We start from the raw sequence: 18,101 nt of genomic DNA, 5'->3' as shown, positions 1-18,101 counted from the left end.
TGAGATTGCAAAGTGGAACCAAAGTTAGGAAATGACCAATTGAAGGTTGCCTATGCAACCTTTAACACTGCTTTCTTGTGTAGATGTATTAACCATTCACTGGTTGATTGTAAATTGTTTTCCTTTATATGATATCTGCCTCATTCAAGTGCCTAGTTAATTTGTGGTGCAAATCCTATTGGTTAAAAGTACTAGTCAAACTAATTCTGGATTTATCTCAAAGGTGACCAGCAAATGGAAAAAAATAACGTTTGTTTTCATTTTATCTTAGCTATATCAGGGAATATCAAATCTGCTCTTTTCTGTGCTGTTGAGTGATTTATTGAATCATATGTATTGGGAGCTTTTATGGCCCTTAATTGTAGAGATATGGTGTCTGAATCTTGAATAAGATGTCTTTCCTCCCAGATGTTTATTGGACATTGAAATTAAATAGGTGTTATCAAAAACAAATGAAGACCGCTTTCATTAAAAATCACTTTGTTTTTCCATCAGATTTTACTTTCTCATTTTCTATCATGTTATGATCCTATCAGTTCTCTGACCATCCATGGAGTCTTTCAGGGTGTAAAAGACACATATTTCTCATGTAAGAAGACAATCAGAAATAAAATTGATGCAGGTCTTCCTTTATATTGTTACATCACACAGAAGGAAAAGCAATCATAACACCCTTTCATCTCTCCCTCCCCCCTTTGCAAGTAACCTTTTAAAAAGCTGCATTGCCTTACTATGACTTCAAAGCCTCCATGAAAACTTAGAGACCTCAGTATGCTGGAAGCTGCATGGTAGGGCTGGCTAGGAGCCAGATGGAACAATCAGACAGCTTTTCTCCTAAACAGCGAGTGCAGTTTTTGCTGTTAGGTTTCCTATGAATATAGCGTCTACTGCTTTGAAGAAGTGTGTATGAGGCTTCCTTGACATTCATGGTACAGTAAATAATAATACTCCATGTCCAAATCTTTGTTCTATTTGGTATGGAAATGGCAGTAGAGAGACTTTTCTGAGATTCCTCTCTACTCATGTATTCCTTTTCTCTTGGGACATGGGTACTCAAGCTGGATGCTCCCAGATTCCCATCCATGTGCACTGCTCTCTAGTGGAGCATGAGGTGCTCCCACACTCAGGCTACGTCTGTACTGCAGCCTTCTTCCGCAAAAGCTTATGCAAATGAAGCGCGGAGTAAACTATCACTGTGCTTCATTTGCAAAAATTAATTAATAGCTGTTTTTGCGCAAGAGGCTTTTTTCATATTTTCAGGAAGAACGGCTCTTGCACAATACGGGTTTTTTGCACAAAAACGGCTGCTAATTAATTATGCAAATGACACATGGTGATATTCTGCTCCGGGCTTCATTTGCGTAAATTTTTGTGAAGCCTGTAGTATAGACGTAGCCTTAGCTAGTTGTGTTTCTTGCCCCTCCCTCTTGCAGTATCCAGGTGAACAGAGTGCTGACCTTCCGGGACCTGGATAATGATCTCATGAAGTATGCTGCTTTCCAAACCCTGGTGAGTGGGCGCACCTATCTCGTAGTCAACATAACCCCCTTTGCACCTATCTCTTATCTCCTCATATCCTCCAAGAAAAGCGAGACAGCTACTGATACTTACTACAACCTCCCTAAGGTTTCAAAGACCTGCTCCGCTTTGCTCTGGCAGGGGTCCTACTATGCCTCTGACACTAGATATAAATATCTCCCTTGCACCTTTCTTTGGTGTCCACTTGGAAATGTTGCTCCAATTGCCATTTATTTACACAGTCAGCATCCTTGAGTTTTCCCTTGAGTTTTCTATTAGTCCAATAACATATTACCTCACCCAGCATGGTTCCAGCAATGTTGTGTACATTCCTAGAACACATTGCCTATCCATGTTTCACTGTGCTCTGCTCTTTTCTCTAGTCCTGGGACACATACAGTACTGCTCCTTCCTCAGCCAGGGTCACCTAAAGTGCTGCTCCTTCTCATGCTACTGGAAGCACATGCATCCCGTCCCTCAGTGTCTGGGCTGCTAGTCTGGGTACAGGAATTCTTCATGCTGCTATAGCCCAAAGAGCGTTTTTCAAGCAGGAAGGAAGTCTCCACATCTGTTAACCCAAATGGTGCCAAGCTGTGATTTCCTATCCCCTTGGAGACTGCCATATTGCCAACCCTAAACATTCAAAAATCATAACACAGATCCCCCAAATCATGATGATTTTGGTCTGGTTTTTTAGTCCTCCCCATTTTTCCCCTTCCCCGCCCCCTGTGTTTGTGTGACACAGACACAAAATGGATATACATAGGCATGCAGGTCCTGACTGCCTTATGCATCTGCCAGGCAATACACCCCTCCACAGTTACCAGTTCATCCTCAGTATGTCCCAGCAGCACTTGTCTCAGTCTACAGTAGGGGCTTCCCCAGACTCTTTAATTTAACTCTCCTGGGCTGCGGTGGATGGGTGAAGGTTTTGTTTTTTCTGGGCTCTCACCCACTCAGAATTCTCAGACAAAATTTATACACCCCCAAATCAGGCAGAAATAACAGCACGTGTGACATCACAGTGAGTGTTGCAACACTGGGGTTGGTGTCAGTACTCCTTCCCCATCCCTCTGAGCTGCCCACATCTAGTTGCCACCTGCTAATCCTGTCCCATAAGAAGCCATTTGTCCCTGAGGAAGCAGGAATGCAACTGTCTTACCAAGAACATCCTGTTCCTGACTAAGGTGTGTGTGTGGGGGGGAGTGTTCCTTTTTTCCGTGTCTGATCTGTTGGAGTAAGTCTTTGATCTGCTGTGTGTTCACAGGATGGAGAGATTGATCTGAAGCTTCTTACCAAAGTTTTAGCCCCAGAACAGGAAGTACGAGAGGTGAGCCTGTCATGAGGCGGAAACTAGAAGAGCTGTTTCTGCCGGCCTGCAAGTTCCTCAGACAGGCTGTACATGGTGCCTAGGGCCTTATTAATGGGGCAAGGGAGAGAACCTGTTTCAGTTGGATAAAGTCAGAAGAGATTTTGGATTTCAGGGATTACCAGGGCCCTGAATGTGATACCAGATCTTATGGCACCATTTCCAGCTGGGTCCTCCCTTCTGAAAGAGCTAACACAAAGGGATTATTAGGGACTATCTCTCACTTGGGCACAGGGCTTCTGATGCAATCAATGTTCTATTGCATTTTGCCTCTATGAGCCACCCTCAGCTCCACTGGGGGGGGGGGGAGGCAGACGTATATGGGGTGTCCAAGCCTGGAACAACAGGTTAGGAGAGAGGAACACCAGCAGAACTGGGTAAGCTTAGTGGAATAGTAGGAATGGAATAGCAGGTTTTCTGCAGTTAGGACTGAGGTGATTTGGCAGAGTTGCATAGGGGCATGGGTGGAGATTTTACAGCCTCTTCCTGCACTTGCCTGGTTCAGTCTATAACTTGCCTTTTGGGGTGCATTTTAAAAACATAACCTGACCTGTTAACATATATAAATTGTGGCAGGTATTGAAACTGCCTTGGGATTTCTAGTGCTCCTAATAGAATCTAGGACCTGGCCCTAATGCTCCTTCTGCATTCAGAGTGGTAGCTCTCTCTCTTGAGCTGTTCACCTGGCCATTTAGCAGCATTCAGGGCCTTTAGGTGTCACCTGTAGCAATTCAGTATTTTTTTTCTTTTCTCTTGATAGGAGGATGTCTGCTGGGACTGGGACCATCTCTACACGGAAGTGTCTTCAGAACTCATGACTGAGTGGGACCTGGGACAATCTGAGAGAGATGAGCACTCGGGTCTTTCCAAGAACATCTGAGCTCTGGCCAGCTCACCACTCAGACTCAAACAGCTGTAAATAGCGCTAGTTATTTTTTTATCAACTCTTGTATTTGAGAAAATATTTCAGATATGAAAATAAAGGAGATGGGAGCACAATAGGAAAGTGGTCTTTGAACATTAATATTCTCAAAATGCCATACTGAATAACTTAAAATTTAAAAAATGACACATGAACAGTCACTTCCATTTCTCTAGCTCTTCCTCTCAAGATGTTTCACAAATTATTGCTGGAATCTTGTCCTTTGCTACTGCAATGCACCCTGTTCTGGGTGCACCTGTATAGCACCTGTACTACACACACATCAGGGTAGGACAGGAGAAGGATACCATGGCTTCCTATTGAGGCTTCCAAAGGAGTTTAGGTCAAATCTACCCAGGACATTGAGGTTACCATCTTTCTCGCACAACAGATGCCACATGTGGTCCCAGCCTAATTACCCATCCAGAGGTAATTCCTCCAACAACCCAGCATCCTTAGTCCTGTGCTTGGACAGGCCTAATCCGAACTACCTACTCAGTGCCGCGTGTAGCCGCGGGCACGGAGTCCGAACTATTGGGGCTTTAAAAATGGCGGCGCCCGGCAAAATGCAAATGAAGCCCGGGATATTTAAATCCCGGGCTTCATTTGCAACTTCGGTTGCCTACATTTAATAGTTTGAACTAGGGTGGTAGTGTAGATATACCCTTAGAGTGAAGAGCACTATCTACAAAATTCTCAGCATTATTACTTTTTGCAGCACCTGAATTTTCTCCTGTGGTCTCCCAGCCAATTACTAACCAGAGCTAACCCTACTTAGCTTGTCAACACAGTGGAAAGAATAGCCTGGGCTAATTTAGGTGATAGGTAGCTTGTAAAGAAAATGCTGTTTATGCCACACATGTGAAAGTGCCAGGCTTGCTGCTGTGATATGGGGAACTCCCTGTTGGGTATTTCTTTAGGACCTAACATCTTTCATAGCTACCTAGAGAAATCTATTTAGCTATTTTTAATGCATCCACCCCCATAGTATCAGTGGTCATTGTTTGCTTTGTGCTGCTGGAGCTTTTGACTATGATCTCTCCCATGCGGAACAAGTGTAAACACTCTTCTATGAGGTTCAGATGTCTGGGGGAGAACAATGCTGCTGGTTTCTTAGCAGGCTTTATGCTTGGTTGGTATATTTTCATTGTGTTCCATTCTTACTGCTGTGCTGAGAGCACAACCAGTCTAGTTACCTCTCTGAATGCAGCAAATGTTAAATTGTAACATCAGGGCCCCCTGAGAGATGATGCTGAAGGCAAAAGAGGAACAGGATGGAGCCCTACACTAGGGCCTTCAGTGTGAAGGGCATTGCATCATCTTGGAAACTTGTGCTACTGCACCATGGCTGGAGGGGACGGGACAGCACAATGGCTGATTTCTGAAAAATAAAGGTGGAATAAATGCTTAACTGGGCAAAGAGTCTTGTCTAGTTATCTGTGGTAGTTTCAATAAAATGGATCCTCAGAACCCTGAAGGGTTCAAAACCCTTCGTGTGTAATTGGAGAGACCCATACACTTCTACTGTGTATTAGAAAACAGAAGTATTAACCTACATAGAAATTACTTCCCCAGTACCTCTGGCATACACACACAACTGCAGTGCCCACCCACCCTCAGGCTTTGAGGCCAGCTTCCAAGATCTCTGAGCTTTTCACCATGGGCAACCCAGGTGCCCTTACTATGAAAATGACAATGAGTAGAAGAGAATTACTCAGGCTGTTATCATAACAGTGGTGCCCTTGCCCCCTTGCACTTAGACTGTGGGAGATATTAATTTTTAAATCAAGAAGTCCCCCAAATGACTGTGAAAGTGGGATGAGAGTAGAGAGGGAGATTGGGAGTGCCCATATACATACAACATGCCAGTGTTTGGTGGACGAGGCCAAATGCTTTGCTAAAGTGGAGAAGTCTGTTTTGTTTGAGCTGTTCCCCATCACGACTTCCCAGCCAAGCCACCTTCTTCCTCTGTGTTTCAAGAAGTCTGGCTCACGGGGTAATTCCCACATCCCAAACTTTGCATTAAAATTCAACAAAACAAAGCAGCTCAGAAGATCAGATATACACACCTAGGAAGAACGAGGGGGAAGATCTGCCCCTCCCCCAGAGAAGAGTTTTCTTTTTAATTATAAACTGTGGTGGGACTTACTGATGTTGGGGTCCTCTTTCCCTTCCATGTAAGGTCAGACTCCAGCATGCACCATTTGTCTGCTGAGCTGATAGCTTACTGCTGCTATCTGCCATCTCTTAGTCCCAGCATCTCTGAAGCCTGATAGGTAGAGCCTTGCAAATCTGCAGATATCAGCTCATATTTGCAGATATGGATGCGGCAGATACAGATTTTGTATCTAGAACCTTGCAAATTTGTAGATGTCTGCTTTGTGGCTATCTACAGGGATCTACTGATGGACATGTATCTATACCTCAGCCCTGGAAATGAGAGGGAAGGTTCCGTAGCTTCCAAAATAGACTCAGCATGGCCTTCCCAGTACTCTCCACTAAGGCATATCTGCAACATGCCTGCTGCTACCACCCTACGTTATCTCCCGGTCTCCATCCTTAACTGCTCTAGCAGAAAAACAACACAAACTGGAAGAGAAAAATGATTAAAACAAGGGGAGGGAGAGCAAGGCCTGCAAGGGAGTGGGGCATTTGGGGTTTCCACCTTCCACAGCTAGATGACTGGGCCTCAGATCTTCAGATACTGTCACAAAGAACTGTGGCTCTCCCCTCCTAGTAGTCTGTAGTCCACATCACAAAACCACTCCACAGTTTATTATTGTTGGAATAGCTAAAGATGCCCCAAGACTAGGGCACAAAGGCAGGGGGAACTGTGAATCCGAATTCCTTGATTGCATGAGGTGAAGCTAAGTCTGTAATATTAGGTTATTATGCTTTTTGGAGGTTGAAGTGGACCACCATCATGAGGACCCCCTAAGGATTTCTGTTTTGTTTGTGCTTTTCCCATACGCAGGGGCTTGAAGCTGCTGCCCAGAAGGCACAGGTCTGGGTTACTTGATGCAGAGGTTTTTCTCTCTCTTCCTCCCACCACAGGGGGGCACTGCACTCCCCTGACTAGAGTGAGGGACTGAGAGTGGTGCTAAAAGCCACATCTCCTGAGTGGTTCCCATGTGGGGTGACTGAAGCCAAGCCTTTCATTTGCTGAGTGTGTTGTATGGACCCTCTGCTCACTTGGTGCAGGCCTCATTTGAGAGGTAAAGGGGGGCAGCACATCGCCCCACAAGCAGAAGCCTGGGTGGGAAAGCCTATGCTATGTTTTTTTTCTCTGGAGAGGGGAGAAGAGCATGCAGCTGTGTTTTGTGCTGGGGAGGGAGGCTTTGCAGTACAGACTCTTGTCTGTAGAGGTTGCTCTGATCTTTCTGGGCCAGCAGCACCCTGCTTGCCTGTTCACTTCCCAGACCAACAAAGAGGGTAGGCCAGCAAGGCTGTGAGGAGCCTCCAGAGAAGAGCTGGGCCTCTGAGAAAAGATGAGTCAGGTGGGTAGGAAAGGAGCTGGCCAAAGGGGCTGGGTGGAGCTTAGGAGGGAGCACTGGGGGATTGTGGACTGGATTACTTGGGGTGAGGGGGAAAGCGAGTCAAGATCAGGTTGTGTGAGAGGGCAGAGGAGTGGACTGTGGAGAGCACCTGGAGAAGTGAAAGGCTGGAGCAGAGGCAGATTAAGATTGATTGGTGCCTTGAGCACAAAGAACAGTGGGACCTCATATCCTGTGGGTCCCGGGCCATGCCCCCAAAGCAGGAGGGATTCAATAGGGGCAGCCTAGCAGTAGGAACTGGGTGCAGGCACTGAGTGGACCAGGTGGAGTGTGGTGGCCACTGACGCTAGGCCGGTAACAGTGGGAGCTTCCCCAAAGGAGTCTTTCCTGCACAGCTCCTCGCTGCCTGTGCCCTCCCTGCTGCCTCTTTGCAGAGCCTGTATGCAAGGCCTGGGGAGGGAGCAAGAGGCCAGATTGGAGCCCCACCTAGGGTCCCACTTGCAGCAATATGGTGTGAGGGACTGCTCTTAGGCATCCCAGTCTCCGCTCAGGGCAGGTGAAGGGTTTGGAGCTTCCCAGAACAACCTCATGCTCCCCGAGCTGCTCTTACCACTGCTCAGCTTCTAATCTGACCAGAGGGCAGGGCTTAGCTTTGAAGAGAAGAGAGGAGCAGTGTGCTAGTGACCTACACTTCCTAATCTAGGTTCTGGTGCCTGGGGGCCCCCACATTGGCCAGGACCCCTGGACATGGGCCCTGTGAATTAATCTGCCATAGGGTAGGAACAAGGTCAGGAAGGGAATAATGAGATTTGGAGACCAGGCGGGAAGAAGGTGAGTGTTTTGGGAGAAGAAGGAGAGAAATAAGGGTTTGGAGGACAGGGAGAGTCTCAGTGGAGAAGTAGGAAAGATGCAGTGGGGAGAGCGTGAGAGAAAAGAATTAAAGAGTCTATGGGAAGAGAGCAAAAAGGTGTTTGGAGTGAGATTGGGGAATTCAGAAGTGTGCTGTGGCCACTATATCCCAGTGGGGTGAACATCAACCTGAAGTTGGTCCTGTGGAATTTCTGCTGAGGGAGGGAGCCTCCCTGGCAGGTACAGTGTTGTTTGCTCCCACACCAGAATCTCTGTCACGGGACAGAGGGGTGGTGGCCAGGGCCATCCTGTGCCCTGGCATTTTCCTGGCTGTTGCCTACTGGATGGCCCACAGGAATCCTGGATAGCTGGATGCTGTTTTACTACACTGCAAGCATGTTAGAAAAGTTATAGATTCACATTTCTTAGAGCAAGTAGACAACCGTGATCATTATCCAACTGCCTGCATATTACAGGCCATCACGTAAGACTGCAAGAGCCCAGTGACAGGTGGTTGAGCTACAGCATGTCTTCTACAATTTTGATTCAAAGAGTACCCACCACATTCCCAGGTAAGTTGTTTCAATGGGTAACTACCTACATTCTTATTAATTTTTGCTTTATTTTACATTTGAATTTTTTTAGCTTTAGCTTTCAGCCATTGGGTCTTGTGCCTTTGTCTGCTTGAATAAAAGCATGTCCGTTATCCTCTCCCAGTTTTAGATATGTATACAGCATAGGCTGTGATCAAGTTGTCCTTCTCCCCTTCTTCAGTGAGCCAGATAGATTGAGTCCTGTTTCTATACCCCTTCAATTCCTTTCTGCATTTGGGAAAAGGAGCTGGGATCGTTTGACCATACTCCTTCAATTAGCATGTTTTCCTGTCTTTCACAATCCTATTTTGGTTGCATTGCAACACCCGAAATGTGACTGAGAACTGCTGCTTCTCCTTTCACAGGGGCAGCACTGTCAAAGGATGAACTTCTCATTACTGTATTAGCCAAGTGGAAACAATGTGGTATGTTTGCAGGCCACAGCCAGTTCTTTGCTAGACTGGAATGTACCCAGGTATGCTGGCTGGGACAGAGCTGCATTGTGACCTCTAATTTGTAAAACGCTTGGTGGAAAGTATCTAACTGTGTTGAAAAGTCAGGAGCAAAATGTTCTTTGTAACTGATCTGGGATGCATTATAGTTCAGCCTCAGGTATTTTCTATTCCAAATAGGTTTCCACAGGGAGGTAGAATCAGTACCATGGGCTGATGCTGAACTGAGGATACTGCAATTATTCTGGTTGAATAGAGAAATACTAGTTCTCTGCATTCTTCTATTAGCTTCCCTCCAAGGAACTCAGCATGCTTCAAGTACAGGAGGTAGGACAATATTGCAATTCCCATTTTACAGATGGAGAAACTGAGGCATGGAAAGGGAACATGACATGCCCAAGGTCACACTATAGCACAGTGGCAGAATTGTTATTAGAATCCAGGGCCCCTTGGCTCTAAGAGGGAGACTGCATACCTTCTCAGAATAGAAATGTAATAGTGTAGTCGATTAACCGATAAGCAAAAGCTTATTGGTTAATGTTATAGACTACACGCATTTCCCGCCCCTCCCAGTACATGTTTTAGCAGGCTGGCCAGCAGCCTGACTCAATCCTGGCTTGCGCTGAGTCTGGGAGTTCAGCCCAACTCCCGAACGGGGGCAGCTGCCACCGCACGCTGCTGCCTCTATATGAGAGTCAGTAGTGCAGGGCAACAGCAGCGAGTACATGAGGGGTGCTGTTTTTTAAATTGACTCCCCTCATGGACCAGCTCCCACCTGGCACCCCGCACTGCTGACCCCACCCCCAGGAACTACAGAATAGTCAAGTAATGGATAAGAATTCATGAAGTTAATCATAGAATCATAGAATACTAGGACTGGAAGGGACCTTGAGAGGTCATCGAGTCCAGTCCCCTGCCTTCATGGCAGGACCAAATACTGTCTAGACTATCCCTGATAGACATTTATCTAACCTACTCTTAAATATCTCCAGAGAGAGAGATTCCACAACCTCCCTGGGCAATTTATTCCACTGTTTGACTACCCTGACAGTTAGGAATTTTTTCCTAATGCCCAACCCTTGCTGCAGTTTAAGCCCATTGCTTCTTATTCTATCCTCAGAGGCCAAGATGAACAAGTTTTCTCCCTCCTTACGACACCCTTTTAGATACCTGAAAACTGCTATCATGTCCCTCCCCCCCTCAATCTTCTCTTTTCTAAACTAAACAAACCCAATTCTTTCAGCCTTCCTTCATAGGTCATGTTCTCTAGATCTTTAATCATTCTTGTTGCTCTTCTCTGGACCCTCCAATTTCTCCACATCTTTCTTGAAATGCGGTGTCCAGAACTGGACACAATACTCCAATTGAGGCCTAACCAGCGCAGAGTAGAATCGACTATTCAGTTAACCAATATTTAACATCCCTATCTCGGACCTGAGAATTGAATCCTGAAGTCCCGAGTCCCAGACCCGTACCTGACTCTAGAGACGCTTTTAATGCAGTGGTCTTACATAACTGGTGACCTGATCACTGCTTGCTCTTTTCTGTTATCTACATGAGTGGAGGAAAGCTGAGTACCTGTCAAAGCTTATCATAAAGAGTTAGGTTATGGTGCTGTGCCTATTATTGGTGCCTCATTCTACCTGGTTTTACAGGGATTCTGCCCAGGTGTAATTATCTATCCACACCTATCCAGTTGCAGGATCAGGATCCAATAGACTATACAGAGGAAATGGTGAGACTGACTGTAGACAAAATGATTCAATTGCACACAAAAATCCTGGTTGTACTTTCTTCCATTTCTAGGGATCTTAGGTGGCTCTTGTAACAATAGCAGATTCTATCTTTGTAGCTGGAAATTGGCCAGTTGAATAGATTGTAATTTGCCGTTGAGGAAGTCCACACATATTGTGCTGTATAACAAATAATGGAGACAATAAAATCTGAAAATTAGGCAGTAGTTTACCCAGAAATGTTCCATACAGAACTCTTATTTGCTAGCTAGAAGCCTCTTAAAGGGACTCTGCCCAGCTGCTTTATTAAATGAGACAAAGTGACCGGGGGAGGAAGGGGAAAGCTGCTATGTTAATCAGTTGGAAAGGTACGGCTGTTCCTGTCTCTGGAGTGTCTTGGGGAAAGCAGAATTAATTCATCACATATGCTCTTAGCATCTGCTGCAGTGACCTGGAGTGGAGGGATCATAGAAGGAGGGAGTGAGAGCCAGAGCTCTGCATTCCCCCACTATTCCCTCAACCTCATGCAAGTTGGAGAGGGAGGAACTTCCGCTGAGCTATGTGGCACCACACAGCACTGCATGCGTTCCATGAAAGGTGGGTAAGTATGTTACAGGGACTGGGATAGAGTGTTTCCTTCCTGGAAGGAGATTAAGATGTTTGGAGGGGAAAAGAGCATTAAAATAGCAGAAAAAACCCTTGAATTACTTCAGCTCTGCCAAAACAAGTCCAACCCCTGGACTCCCTTGGAACAAGCCCTCCAGCTCTCCTGCCTGCACTGCTGGTTGACATAAAGCTGTATGGCTTCTTCCCCCACTTCCCTTATTTCCCACCACAGTTCAATAGCTGTCAAAAAGAGGATAAGTTTACTGTTTCCTTGCACCAACCCAGGGGGTCCCAAAGAGAGTCCGTCCCGTGTACTCCCAATGTGTTTGTTTCTTGCAAATACAGGGCTTGGAGATGCCTCAATAGGTCTCAACTCTTCATATCCTTCCTAAATCCACTCTGTTCTTCTCTGAAAATTGGTTCCCTCAGAGCAAGCCTACCCTTCCCCATTCTTGCTTCCTCTCTCCTGTATGATACACTGGGGTCCAAGGGCCATATCCACCTCTGGCTTAAGTGGGTACAGCTCACTGAATCCAGAAGGCTTGTGCTGGACTGAATTGGGCATGTGTTCCCTGTATGCATTTTGCTCATTTGGACTGTGCCTTCCTTGGGTAAAGCATTCAGGCTGTGAGCTGTGGGCTCCCTATCTACTGTTTCTGGCCATGACCTGAAAACCATCTCTATGTCAGCTTCTCTTTCTAAGATCATGCCATTTTACCCCCTTGCATATGTACAGACATATAGGACTTTTCCACCAGGCAGGGAATGTTGCTTAGGAGTAGCTATCACTGAGGAGAACACCAATACAATTTGTTGTGTCTAGTTGCCTAGGGATGGGGTGAGGTGGAGATTATTTCACAGTCGTTTCTATCTTCCCTCCCTTGTTATTATTTTATTTAACATGTTTATTATGGAGACTGTGTGCAGTGGTTCATGCCTGTAATCCCAGCTACATGGGAGACTGTGGCTGGCAGATCGCTCTCAGGTTCTGGGCTGTAGTGCACTATTCTGATTAGGTGTCCAGTGCCACTGGCAGCCTAGACATTGGGTGGCTGAAGGTCTGGCTAGAATAAAATAAATGACACATGATCAGAGCTCGCTCGGTGAGGGCTGACAGACCTATTTATTAAGGCGATCAAGGTTTATTATGGTAGAACCTGAGGCCCAACCAAGGAGGGAGTCCCATTGTGCTTAGCATGATACAAATATGGAGTAGTAGATGATCCCTGCTCTGAAGAGCTAAAAATATAAATAGGGGAAGACAAACTGTAGGTGGGAAAGGAGCAAAAACACACAGAGTGAACTATGGAATGGCAATAGTGGGGGAAGATCTAGCTTGGACAATATCCAACCTAGACCTCTCCTCCTGTAACTTGAGACCATTTCTCCTTGTTCTGCCATCCATCACTACTGTGAACAGCCTTTCTCCACTCTCTTTGGAACCTCCATTCAAGAAGTTGAAGGCTCCTATCAAATCCCCCCTCACTCTTCTTCTGCAGACCAAACAAACCCAAATCCCTCAGCCTCTCCTCATAGGTCATGTGCTCCAGCCCCCTAATCATTTTGGCTGCCCTCTGCTGGATCCTCTCCAGTGCATCCACATCCTTTGTATAATGGGGAGCCCAGAACTGGACGCAGTACTCCAGATGTGGCCTCACCAGAGCTGAATAAAGAGGAATACTCACTTCTCTGGATCTGCTGGCAATGCTCCTCCTAATGCACCCTAATATGCCATTAGCTTTCTTGGCTATAAGGACACACTGTTGACTCATATCCAGCTTCTCATCCACTGTAACCCCCAGGTCCTTTTCTGCAGAACTGTTACTTAGCCATTCGGTCCCCAGCCTGTAACAATGCTTGGGATTCTTCTGTCCCAAGAGCAGGACTTTACACGTGTCCTTGTTGAACCTTTGGATCACTTGTTCTTCTTGCATAGTCAACTCATTACCTGGTATCACTGCACGTCTCCTAATTCCTTTAGCCCACTCCTGCTAGTGTCTCTCTACAGGCTGGATCCTCAGGAAATCCTTTTGCCCTGGTCAGTGGGACCCATCGTTGACTTGTACTTTAGTGCCTGCTTTCTCTAATTTGGGTCATCTCCAACCTTTCATCTGTAATCAATGTTCTCTCATTGGCAGCAGTGTTTTGGTCCTTCGTACAGTAAGTGCTTACTCTGGATTATTTTGGCATGCTTATGAAGGGGTATTATTGTGTGTCAAAAATGCTCTACCTGGCAATGCTTTGAAGTTCTAAAAAGGGATTTTGCCATGATCAGCTCTAGGGATCCGTGGTTTGATTGTGCTACTACTAGGTGTCCTTAGATGTACTGATAGAATTGGTCCTCTGCAAATACCATAGCCAGAAGAATTCTTTATATTTAGGTGTATTCCTGTTAAGTCTTTAACAGAGCTCTGCTGGCATCTGTTCTTTGTAGTAGATTATGTTTAAGTACAGTTCATCTGAGGAATCACTTTACAAGAGGCCTGCCCTGCTATCCAGCTGAAATCATACAGGGCATTTCCTTATTAACATTGTTGCATGCATGGAGGTTGGTATTGTCACTTGTTTCCAGTCCAACAGCCTGAATCAGATAGGCTGTGTCTACACTGGCGGGATCTTGGGCAAAAGCAGCTGCTCTTGCGCAAAAACTTGCTGCCTGTCTACATTGGCCATGTGTTCTTGCGCAAGTAAACTGATGTTCTAATGTATGAAATCAGGGCTTCTTGTGCAGAACTCTGATGCTCCTGCTCAGGAATAAGCCCTTTTGCGCAACTGTTCTTGTGCAAGAGGCCAGTGTAGACAGGCAACATAAATTTCTTGCGCAAGAAAGCCCTATGGTTAAAATGGCCATCAGAGCTTTCTTGTGCAAGAGAGTGTCTACACTGGCAAGGATGCTCTTGCACCAAAGCACATGCCAGTGTAGACGCTCTCTTGCGCAACTACTTTAATACAAGAACTCTTGCGCTAAAGAGTTTTTGCCCAAGATCATGCCAGTGTAGATGTAGCCATAGGTTCTTGAACTCCAGCAGGGCGTGATCATATCACTGCTGTCTGATGTGCCATGCTCCTTTTCTAAGAGTCTGAGACTCTTTCTGAGACCTTCCTCTGCTCTGTTGTGCCACTGCCTCTTTAGACTTTCTCTTGACATTCCCACTGCACATCCCACATGTAAGCATCTGTCTAATGTGAGATCAACTTCCTGGAGCAGCTGCTCTTGTAGGTGGTGATTCCAAGTGCTATAGACAATCCCTAAATCAGGGAGTCTGTCAAGTCTCCACAATTATGTGTAGAAGCCAGTGTGCGTATGGCTGCTGCACTTCAGAGAATTCATAGATCCCACTTCCCCCACCATGTTTAATAGTGAAACTGGATGCAGGTTACGTTCAACAAGTGGAACTTTATTAAATCGTCTACACTGCTCTGTCCATGTGGATGCTCTTAGCCTCACTCCCCATATCCCCTGTAGAGATGTAATAGTGTAGTCGATTAACTGATAAGCAAAAGCTTATCAGTTAAAGCTACAGACTGTATGTATTGTGTGTCCCCCACTTCCCCTCTTGCCAGTACATTTTTAGCAGGATGGCTAGCAGCCCAGATCAGTCCTGGCTTGTGCCAGGTCTGGGAACTACCCCTGCTGTGGCTGTGCCTTAAAGTGTATTAAGAGCAGGGCAGGAAGGCAGCCCGGCTCAGTCCTGGCTTGTGCTAGGTCCAGGAGCTCAGACTGCTCCCTGGACAGGGGCTGCTGCCACCCGGTGCCACAGCAGTGTGGGACAACAGGCAGCCACTCCACGAGGGGAGCTGGTTTTTAAACTGTCCTCCGCACCCCAGACCACCTCCCACCTAGCACCCCACACTGCTGCCTCTGTGTCAGAGGCAGCAGTGTGGAGTGGAAGGGGGCTCCTTGAGAGTGGGGCCAGAGCGCACTGGCTGCTGGCCTCACCCATGGGGATATAGAATAGTAGAATAACCGATAAGAATTCATGAGGTTAATCGACTACTCCGTTAACCGATATTTAACATCTGTAATCCCCTGTTCCACTGGTGTCCTGTCAATAACAGTCCCTTCAGGGAACATGGGCCCTCTGACTGCAGTCCTATTGATCATGATACATCAGTGATCTCTTACAATGTGTTGCACTCCAGCTCCTTAATGAAGGATCTGAATGACTCAGGATTTTGGCCTGAGTGGAAATTGATTATCATAGAACCACAGAGCTGGAAGAGACCTCAGGAGGCCATCAAGTCCAGCCCCTGCTCTAGGCAGGACCAATCCCAACTAAATCAACCTGGCCAGGGCTTTGTCAAGCCGAGACTTAAACACCTCTAGGGATGGAGACTCCACTACTTCCCTAGGTAACCCATTCCAGTGCTTCACTACCCTCCTAGTGAAATAGTTTTTCCTAATATCCAACCTGGACCTCTCCCACCGCAACTTGAGACCATTGCTTCTTGTTCTGCCATTTGTCACTACTGAGAACAGCCTTTCTCCATCCTCTTTGGAACCTCCCTTCAGGAAGTCGAAGGCTGCTATCAAATCCCCCCTCGCTCTTCGCTTCTGCAGACTAAACAGACCCAACTCCCTCAGCCTCTCATCATAGGTCATATGCTCCAACCCCCTAATCATTTTGGTTGCCCTCCACTGAACCCTCTCCAATGCGTCCACATCCTTTTTGTAGTGGGGGGCCCAGAACTGGACACAATACTCCAGATGTGGCCTCACCATAGCCGAATAAAGGGGAATAATGACATCTCTGGATCTGCTGGCAATGCTCCTCTTAATACAACCTAATATGCCATTAGCCTTCTTGGCTACAAGGGCACACTGTTGACTCATATCCATCTTCTCATCCACTGTAACCACCAGGTCCTTTTCTGCAAAACTACTACTTAGCTGGTTGGTCCCCAGCCTGTAACAATGCTTGGGATTCTTCCGTCCCAAGTGCAGGACTTTATACTTGTTCTTGTTGAACCTCATCAGATTTCTTGTGGCCCAATCCTCCAATTTGTCTAAGTCACTCTGGACCCTATCTCTGCCCTCAAGCGTATCTACCTCTCCCCCTAGCTTAGTGTCTTCCGCAAACTTGCTGAGGGTGCAATCCATCCCCTCCTCCAGGTCATTAATAAAGATATTGAACAAAACCGGTCCTAGAACCGAACCTTGGGGCACTCTGCTAGAAACCAACCGCCATCCTGACATCGAGCCGTTGATCACTACCCGCTGGGCCCGGCCTTCTAGCCATTTTTCTATCCATCTTACAGTCCATTTATCCAATCCACATTCCCTTAGCTTGCTGGCAAGAATATTGTGGGAGACCGTATCAAAAGCCTTGCTAAAGTCAAGGTATATCACATCCACTGACTTTCCCACATCCTCTGCCCCAGTTACCTCATCATAGAAGCTAATGAGATTGGTCAGGCACGACTTTCCCTTTGTGAATCCATGCTGACTATTTCTAATCACTTTCCTCTCTTCCAAGTGCCTCAAAATGGATTCCTTAAGGATCCCTTCCATGATTTTTCCAGGAACCGAGGTAAGACTGACCTGCCGATAGTTCTCTGGATCGTCCTTCTTCCCTTTTTTGAAGATTGGCACTGCATTTGCCTTTTTCCAGTCATCCGGGATTTCTCCTGACCTCCATGACTTTTCAAAGATAATAGCCAAAGGCTCCTCAATGACATTTGCCAACTCCCTCAGTACCCTCGGATGCATTAAGTCCGGACCCATGGATTAGTGTACATTTAGCTTTTCTAAATATTTCCTAACCTGTTCTTTACCCACCAAGGGCTGTCCATCTTCATCCCATCTTGCGTCACTTAGCGCATTAGTCCGGGAGCCCACCTTGTCCGTGAATACAGAGGCAAAGAAAGCATTGAGTACTTCAGCTTTCCCCACATCATCTGTCACTAGGTTACCTCCTTCATCCAGTATGGGCCTCACACCATCTCTGATCACCTTCTTCTTGTTAACATGCCTATAGAAACCTTTCTTGTTATCCTTCACCAGTCGCAATTCCATTTGTGTTTTCGCCTTCCTGATAACCCCCCGGCATTCTCGAGCTATACATTTAAACCCTTCCCTGGTCATTTGTCCAAGTTTCCACTTTTTGTAAGCTTCCTTTTTGTGCTTAAGTTCACCAAGGATTTCCCCTGTAAGCCAATCTGGTCTCCTACCATGTTTGTCTCTCTTGCTACGCATCGGGATGGTTTCCTTCTGTGCCTTCAGTAAGGCTTCTTTAAAATACTGCCCGCTGTCCTGGACTCCTTTCCTCTTCATGTTTGCATCCCAGGGGATTCTGCCCATCAGATCTCTGAGGGAGTCAAAATCTGCTTTTTTGAAGTCCAAGGTGTGTATTTTACTACTCTCTTTTTCTTCCTTTGGTCAGGATCCTGAAATCTACCATCTCATGATCACTGCTTCTCAGGTTGTCACCCACCTCTACTTCCCCTATTAGTTCCTCCCTGTTTGTGAGCAGAAGGTCAAGCTGCGCATGGCCCCTGGTCGGATCCTTCAGCACTTGTACCAAGAAGTTATCCCCAGCATTCTCCAAAAACGTCCTGGATTGCC

The 18,101-nt window shown here is 46.4% G+C and overlaps 1 protein-coding gene across 4 annotated transcripts in view; it reads left to right on the top strand.

The window, feature by feature from the left end:
- IFT43 (intraflagellar transport 43) overlaps nucleotides 1-3,886 on the top strand; it is an 85,108-nt gene extending 81,222 nt beyond the window's left edge. For all 4 annotated transcript variants that reach the window (XM_075926854.1, XM_075926852.1, XM_075926853.1 and 1 more), the window contains exons 7-9: nucleotides 1,434-1,509; nucleotides 2,786-2,848; nucleotides 3,648-3,886. In XM_075926854.1, coding sequence (XP_075782969.1) covers nucleotides 1,434-1,509; nucleotides 2,786-2,848; nucleotides 3,648-3,767 — 259 coding nt within the window. In that variant the 3' untranslated portion in view covers nucleotides 3,768-3,886. The remainder of the gene's footprint in view (nucleotides 1-1,433; nucleotides 1,510-2,785; nucleotides 2,849-3,647) is intronic.
- Nucleotides 3,887-18,101: the final 14,215 nt, after the last annotated feature.

This window comes from Pelodiscus sinensis, chromosome 4, assembly GCF_049634645.1.
Source record: "Pelodiscus sinensis isolate JC-2024 chromosome 4, ASM4963464v1, whole genome shotgun sequence".
Classification (NCBI taxonomy): Eukaryota; Metazoa; Chordata; order Testudines; family Trionychidae; genus Pelodiscus; species Pelodiscus sinensis.
The sequence above is the reverse complement of the archived record's forward strand: the minus strand, read 5'-3'. Positions and strand labels throughout refer to the sequence as shown.